Here is an 8,065-nt window from a genome sequence, read left to right as displayed (position 1 = left end):
AGATAGATAGATAGATAGATAGATAGATAGATAGATAGATAGATAGATAGATGATAGATAGATAATTACTGTAGATAGATGAATTGATTAATTGATGATAGATATAAGATAGATAGATAGATAGATAGATAGATAGATAGATAGATAGATAGATAGATAGATAGATAGATAATTACTGTAGATAGATGGGTAGGTAGCATAGACAGATGGATGATAGGTAGATATATGATAGATATGATAGATAGATATACAGATTTGAAAGATAATAGATGATCAGAATAAAATATAAAGCACTTGTCTCTGACTTACAGAGTGTGAGATTACACTCCATAGAGTGTAATCTACTGCTGCGATTAAACACCACACCAAGACAATTTAGAGAAGGAAGTGGTTATTTGGTTTACGGTTCTAGGGGACTAAGCCCAAGCATGACAGCAAGCAGCAGGTGTGGCAACTGGAGCAGAAGTTGAAGAGCAGGTGTGAAGCACAGAAATGTGTGAGTCATCAGCTCTCAAAGCCCACCCCAGGGATAATGTCTCCAGCAAGGCCTCAGCTCCTAAATCTCCCCCAAATAGTGCCTCCACCTGGGGACTAAGTATTCAAGCATCTTACTCCACAAGAGACGTTTTCACTCAAAAAACATCCCAAAGATTTTGAATTTTAGTATGTAGGGTGAAGATAATTGGTTTAGACAATCCAACCTTCAGAGCCGATTCTTTGAGCCTTGTGAGGCATGGAGTGAAAACAGAGCCCTGACACTTCTTTGGCATCAGCAGCCTTGAATGGTTGCTATGACTTCTGTCCCTTTTGTGCGAGTTCTTCTCAAAGCAGTTAAGATAAATACTTCTCTCCTGTGAGCATTAACAGCTCTTAACAAAAATCTGATTGAAATCAACCAATGGGAACAAAGTACATCCATTAGTTGCAAGTTATGTGACTGTTAGGTGGGGCTCAAATGCAAGGCCCCATTTGAGATTCATAGCTATAACTTTAGTGGGAGGCCAATCTACAAGTGGAGTGAATTTCGTGTAGAAACACCCAGCACCACAGAACCACACACAGAGATAGCTGGATTTAGCTTAAGTTGGAAGTTAGCCAGGTAACTTGGTGAAGAAGAAACGAGGTTAAATGAGCTAGATTTTTGCAAGTAGATGATTACAGTCATTGTACCTTGAAATCTAGTCTTAAATTTTAGGTTACTAAAGGTATCAGCAATCAAGAGGTTCTGGTATGGTCAAGTGAGTGACAGCTTAAGTGGAATAGGCAAATGAGGTGATGTCAATGGCCGGAGAGGAGAACACTCGGAATTGAGACCCTTACCCTTGCAGGTGATAGAATCCAAGACAGGAAGTCCTTGAGCAGCGATGTCATCCATGAGTCAGAGGGAAAAAGTCTCAAAGCTCTGGAGGTCAAAGGCATGAGAGACGAGGATATTCAGTACTGTTAAAATAATGGCAGGAGGGGGAGCAAAAATTTCAAGTTTTTAGATTCCTTTTTAATCAACTAAAAACATTAAAATAAAAATGACACAAGCTCTGTGAGATGTCTTATATTCATGAACGATTGATTTCCATAGAAGTCTTTAAGAAGCTTGGTACTTAGGATTAGGTATAATGAATATCTTAGTAAGAAAAGTTTTCGTACAATATAGATTTCATTTAAATCTATATTGCACCTTTATAATAGCAAAAATCAAACTATTTATGGGTTTATCTTTCTGAGGTCAATATTCATCAGGATTGATAATCTAAATCTGTATTGTAATTATAGACAATAAGTTTAAGTCTAAAAGAAGATAATAAAACTATTTAAATACAGTTAAGGAAATAACCTGAATTGGAGTCATGGGTTTGTCCTCCATTTGTTTTCAATATTTTGTGTAACTAGTTGGCTACATCCTACCCTTTATTCTCATAAGGAAGAAAAATCCAAATGAACAACACATAGTCTTGGAATGTATAGTAAAGAAATGAGGTGAAAAATGCATTCATGAAAGACAAGGTTATCCTATACATAAACTATTCAGAGTTCATGTTCACATGGCTTATAATGTATGCCTCATCTCACAGTTATAGATTCTCCAGTTCCTTCATTTTATCCTTATGACCAACTCAATAAAGGATAATTAACAGATTCTATTTCTTTTTTTAAAATATTGTTAGTTTATTTGTTTGCCTATTTACTCTAGTGTAGCGTGAGTGTCTCCTTTTGATTACTAGAAGTTTGCAGCTCATGTTAACTAAAGAAGGGGAACAAAAAAAGGGGAACAGTTTTGACCATTTCTGAGACTAGACTCCTTTCTACTCCTTTATTGTAAAGCTTCAGTTTGGTTTTGTTTGTTTTTCCTTTCCTGCTGAAGATTTAACCCACAGCTTCATGCATGAGAAACAAGTCCTTTAACACTGAGTTATATCCCCAGCCAGAAAATTAGTTTTTCAGACTGTTTCCATTTAAAAAAAAAGATTCTGTTTCTGTTTCCTCATTTACTAAACATGACAATTTGTTACTATAATATGAACATAATATAAAATATAAAATATGTAAGAATATAAGACAAAAGAATGTTTAAAATAGCAGAGTGTGCTCTGGAGGCCTACTGGAATCATTCTGTAAAAATTTTGATTAGATAGAAAGTACAGCAATTCTTTTGTTTTTCTTTGGACTGTTCATAGTCACAAAGCATCCATGATTACTGCGATCGAGGTAGAAGACTTTAGGTAGTGATCAATTCTGACAGTCGGCTGATAAACTCACAGGTACTCTACTGGCCCTATAAATTTAAACTCAGGAAAAATAAACAGCGTATTTGCTGGACACATGACTCAACCGTGGCTTGCTATTTCAGGTTGGAATTGTGCAGTATGGAGAAAATGTAACTCATGAGTTCAACCTCAATAAGTACTCATCAACAGAAGAGGTACTTGTTGCAGCAAACAAAATAGGCCGGAGAGGTGGCCTCCAAACGATGACAGCCCTTGGGATTGACACAGCCAGGTATGAATTAGAAATCTTGATGATGAGACTTTATGGTCATAGCTTCTGACATTCCTAAGAGACAAAATCTCACAGCAAAGTTCCTGGTCCTTTGGCTTGTCTTCCTGTCCCCTCTTCTGCAATGTTCCTTGAGCCTTAGTATAGGAGTTGTCTTCTAGATGTATTCATTGGCCAGCCCTGAAAACATCCATACCAGTAACATTATACATACTGAGCAGGTTATATTTAGAAATACATTTAGGGATATATATATATATGATAATGTGTGTGCATGTAACAACAATTAATGAAAACAGAGGTCATGAATTTGAAAGAGAGCAAGGAAGGGGTTATATGAGAGGGCTTGGATGGAGGAAAGGGAATAGAGAAATGATAACTTCATAATCTCTAAAAGAAAACAAAAAAGTGAAAATAAAAAATGTGCAAAAGAACATGCAGTACCATTGCTAGCTATTTTTTGCTTTTTGAATGTAACTTGGTGTTTGCCTGGACAATATTCAATGCCACATTTTTTTCAAATTTTATTAAAACGATTTGCTATTAGGCCATCAAATTCTATGGCAATATACTCCCATGGCCCACCTTATCGTTTTCTTTCATTTCAAGGGTCTAACTGATGGTGAATCAATCAAAAACTTAATAGTTGATTGCATCATATTGTCAACCGATGCTTAATTTTAATTCTTGTGTGGGGGTTCCGCTTTATCTTTGTGGTCAGTTGGCCATCAGTCGGCAAAGACAAAGGGACAGAAGTGATGACAGAGATCCTTGCATGGCATGTGGATATGACAGAGACAGTCCTCTGGAAGAGACTTCAGTGAATTAGGTCATCTTCATTCCAGAATATAGGAAATATATAAGATTGGGGATCCTGGGAACAAACTCCAATTTGCATTAAGAGCATTCTCCTATCATAAGGCTTTGTATGTGGCAGCAGGTCCTATAGCAGAGTTCCTAGTACAAGTCTAACTTACCATATGAGCAGCAGGGGAGGCTTCTAGCAGGAATCTCTGCCAAGGGTCACCCTAGAGATGAATCAGACATCCAGCCTAGGGACAGCCTTCAAACAACGTCAGTCTTTCAGGCCCAGGGACACTCTCCATATAAGGACAGGTAGAGAGCAGGAAGTTTCCCTGGTGGTGAAGGAGTTCCATGTCATCGAGCTTTGGGAAAACCTACCAGGTCATGATAGACTGTAACCTTTGACCAGCCAGCAAGGCCTGGCGACATTCTTGTAGCCATTTGGTTTTTATTTTTAACTTCTAGGCACATCAATGATTGTATTAAAATATAGCCTATGTCTACTCAACGTATATATTCTACTGTGTTCTTGTGTCTTTAGCTTTTGATAAAGGATTTTAGTAATTTTCATATAACTAGTGTGTGTGTGTGTGTATGTGTGTGTGTGTGGAAATAAGGCAATAACAAAGTCAAGAGATTAGCAAAAATGAAGTAGTTTTACAGTACTGTTCTGCAGAATGGAAATGCTGGCATAACCTGGCCAGTGTGGTGATTTGGACCAAGCTACTCAGTTTTTAAAACTTCTACCGCCCCCACAAAATTTCTATTCTCTTTTCCTATTGACTGGAACTCTGTACCCCTCTCAAACCCCACATCTAATTGGCCTAGGGCACAAAGCTTTGTACAATAAACAATATGGGGTTTGAGGCTACCCCCACTCCACTTTTCTGATCCTGAGATCAGTCATGTATCTGACCATCTGTAACTTATCTCAAACTCGGAGTCGTGAGACAAGTAGATACCAGACAACACTGGGGGAGAGACAGGCCCAGCCCTTCTGCAACTCTGATGAATGCTCCCCAGTTACAACGCAAGTACACCTCTTTTTGAAAAGAGACCATAAGAATCTGTTACACCGGTGCAATCTGTGTGTGTGTGTGTGTGTGTATTTGTGTGTGCATGTGCACACATGAGCGCACACGAGCACACTTGTGCCTGTGCAATTGAGGTCAGAGGTCAACTTCAGGAGTCATACTTTACAGCTGTTGAACTTTTGTGAGACAGGACCTTTTCCATGGTATACAACGCAGCAAGGAGACAAGGTTGACTGGCCAGGGAGCATCAGGGATCTTGCCTCTGCTCTTTAGTGTTGGGATTGATAAGTGTTTGCTGCTAAACAGCCTAGCTTTCTTATTACATGGGTTCTGAAGACCGAACTTGGTCCTCTTGCTTAAAAGGTCAGAACTTTAGTGACTGGGCTATTGACCAAGTCCTCATAGAAGAATTTTTAAGAAGCCAAATTAATTGTTGCCTTATCAAAAATAATCTCATCACAGCCATTTTAAAAATTGAGATGTCTCCATCAACTGTGGTGCCCTGCGTGCCTCCTGCTCATCACTCTGTGATTAAATTCTGTTTCATAAGAACCTTCAAACTTTTCTCTTTTACAAATGCAGAGCACTGTATTTCCTGTATTTTCTCCAGTCTCATTTAGTTCTTAGTTACCGCTCTTCCTTCTGTCCTTCTTATCAAGCCTAGCAAACTCCCAAGCAAAACCTAGTCCACAAGAAGCTTCCTACGTGTTCTGATTCATCTTAAGAATAATTCTGTCTGGTAGTTTCCACCTCTGGACTCCTAGCTGATTTTGCAAAGGGAATTTACTATGGTTACCCTCTACCTGCCTGTGAGAGCCGATTCCCTAAGGAAGCTAACGGCATTCATAAATGCCACAAGGGCACACGGTTCCAATTTTATGGGAACACACACATGTGCGTGCACACACACACACAACCATCCACAAACAGCTGTGGTAACTGGGCATTTATCTCCTTATAGGCATGTGTATCAGCCAGCACAAGGCGTGCACATGTGTAGGTATTCTGAAAGTGCCCTCAGTAGCTGACTGAACGTGAACGCAAGTTCAAAGACGTCAAAGCTTGCTTTGAAAGCTCTGAGCCTGTAAAGAGTTGTGCATTTTCCAAAGGCAAAAGCTTAAGAATGAATATTTATCTTAGTAACTAATGGAAGAATCATCGTAGCTGCTTTCCACTCCTGTATAAATGCTACTTGAAATACCATGGCCTTATATGGGATTGCCCACACTTCGCTCATGGTCTATCTGCAGACAATCTATTCAGTTTGGAGTTACACAAAAAGACTGTAATGATAGTGCAGCTCTTTTCTTCTCACACATTAATTTTGCATGCGTAAGCACAGTTTCGATTGTGTTTTATGCCTTTTAAGGAAAGCCCGTTACAAAAAAATGTTTTGAATGTTTTGGCATCTGTTATCTTTATTTTCAGTGAATTCATTCACTTCAGTTCATAATCTCGTTGTGGATGCTCCCTTTTTTTTTCATCCCTGTAACTAGGTTTAAGTTATTTAATTACTCAGAAGTCCTGAATTCTCCTATCTCAAAGTAAGTGGCTTTCCTGAGATACTTAAAATTTTAAAGGCCAGTGGGGAGGAAGCTGCTGCTTCCTTCTCAGAAAGGACGTCAGATGTTGGTGCTTTACACTACTACCTCCTTAAGGAACGGCCTTGAGATGAGAAGGGTGGACTCGGCAGGTCTGTGACTGGCTGCTCTCCTGTTATATAAAGTCGGCTCTGGTTTCAGAGCATCCAGAATTTCTCTAAGAAATGACTTGAAACCATCTCCTTCTGCCAATCTTCATTAAGTTCAGCTAGGACCTTGGTCTTCCAGAGAATCAGAAGTTCTGGGCGATCCACGAAGGAATTAGAATTGCAAAGTGGACTAAATCTCATAGAATATTCATGTCTAAACTTCTTAAAACTTAGCCTTTGATATCTGTCTTCACCTTTGTTTAAGCATTTAAAGAAATCAGAAAATCTGTGTCATAAGTACACGCTAAAGAAAAGTTATTCATGCAGTTCTTTGAGATGGGAAAAATTGCAATGGGTTGTTGCAATTGAGTGACGTTTGGCTCAGCTTTTAATATAAGGACCAGTAAGGATTTAATGTGGGACCAAGTCGGGGGTCTATTGATGGATACTCACTAGGAGAAATCATGTAAGTTGTCCTATGCTGGCCTGAGGCAACCTGGCTCTTACTGAAGGTAAGCAAAGAAGAGAAAAACTTTGTTCCTTTTTCTGGGGTCTACACCATCCAAGCTTCACTTTCTGACCATAGACACGAGTTTTCTTTCCCACACTGTCATCAGTCACGACATCCCTATAACGCAGCATCCAAAGAAGGTATGCACCTGTGCTTCATATGGGCATATGTGGCGAGTGGTAATACAGTCAGTCCCCATCACATGTGATTCTGTGGAACCATCGCAAGTGGGGTCATGGTGTCGCTTGCCTCTGACAGCGGAGTCCACAGTCATCTCGGAGGGAAGTGCCAGACTACGCAGAGTTGATGTATTTTTGTAGGGCTTTTTATGTTGCCCGACTCTGAGCTGAGTTTGATCAGCTTCCCTTTGGTCTGTGTTCCCTTCAGGAAAGAGGCTTTCACTGAAGCTCGGGGTGCCAGGAGGGGCGTTAAAAAGGTCATGGTCATAGTGACTGATGGAGAATCACATGACAACTACCGACTAAAGCAGGTCATCCAGGACTGTGAGGATGAGAACATTCAGCGATTTTCCATAGCTGTAAGTACCTCACCAGCAAAGGGTGTGTAAACTCTCCGTGTCTGTCATGAGACAGACATCATATACTGGGCAAGAAAAACTGCTTCTCAGTTAATAATTCTTCCTGAAGTTTGAGAAGCCAGAATCAGAAGATGCCTTCTATAAGCACCTACTACCAAGCCAATCATTATATTTCCGAAGCCCCATTTATCTGTCTGCTTCTGCTGCCCAAGCTGTCCCATTTTCCAGGTGTGTGAAACAGAAGGGAACAGAAGGCTGGGTGTGGGAAAGGACAGAGGACACTGTGTTTCAGGGCCGGAAACACTTTTTTTAAAATTTATTTATTTATTGAGGATTTCTGCCTCCTCCCCGCCACCGCCTCCCATTTCCCTCCCCCTCCCCCGATCAAGTCCCTCTCCCTCATCAGCTTGAAGAGCCATCAGGGTTCCCTGACCTGTGGGAAGTCCAAGGACCGCCCACCTCCATCCAGGTTTAGTAAGTTGAGCATCCAAACTGCC

The 8,065-nt window shown here is 40.1% G+C and overlaps 1 protein-coding gene across 1 annotated transcript in view; it reads left to right on the top strand.

Annotated features, from left to right (window-relative positions):
- Itga1 (integrin subunit alpha 1) overlaps positions 1–8,065 on the top strand; it is a 153,911-nt gene that overhangs the window by 89,731 nt on the left and 56,115 nt on the right. Inside the window, exons 7-8 of the mRNA XM_005356825.3 lie at positions 2,846–2,994; positions 7,418–7,568. Coding sequence (XP_005356882.1) covers positions 2,846–2,994; positions 7,418–7,568 — 300 coding nt within the window. The remainder of the gene's footprint in view (positions 1–2,845; positions 2,995–7,417; positions 7,569–8,065) is intronic.

This window comes from Microtus ochrogaster, chromosome 19, assembly GCF_000317375.1.
Source record: "Microtus ochrogaster isolate Prairie Vole_2 chromosome 19, MicOch1.0, whole genome shotgun sequence".
Lineage (NCBI taxonomy): Eukaryota > Metazoa > Chordata > Mammalia > Rodentia > Cricetidae > Microtus > Microtus ochrogaster.
This window is presented reverse-complemented; position numbering and strand designations above follow the sequence as displayed.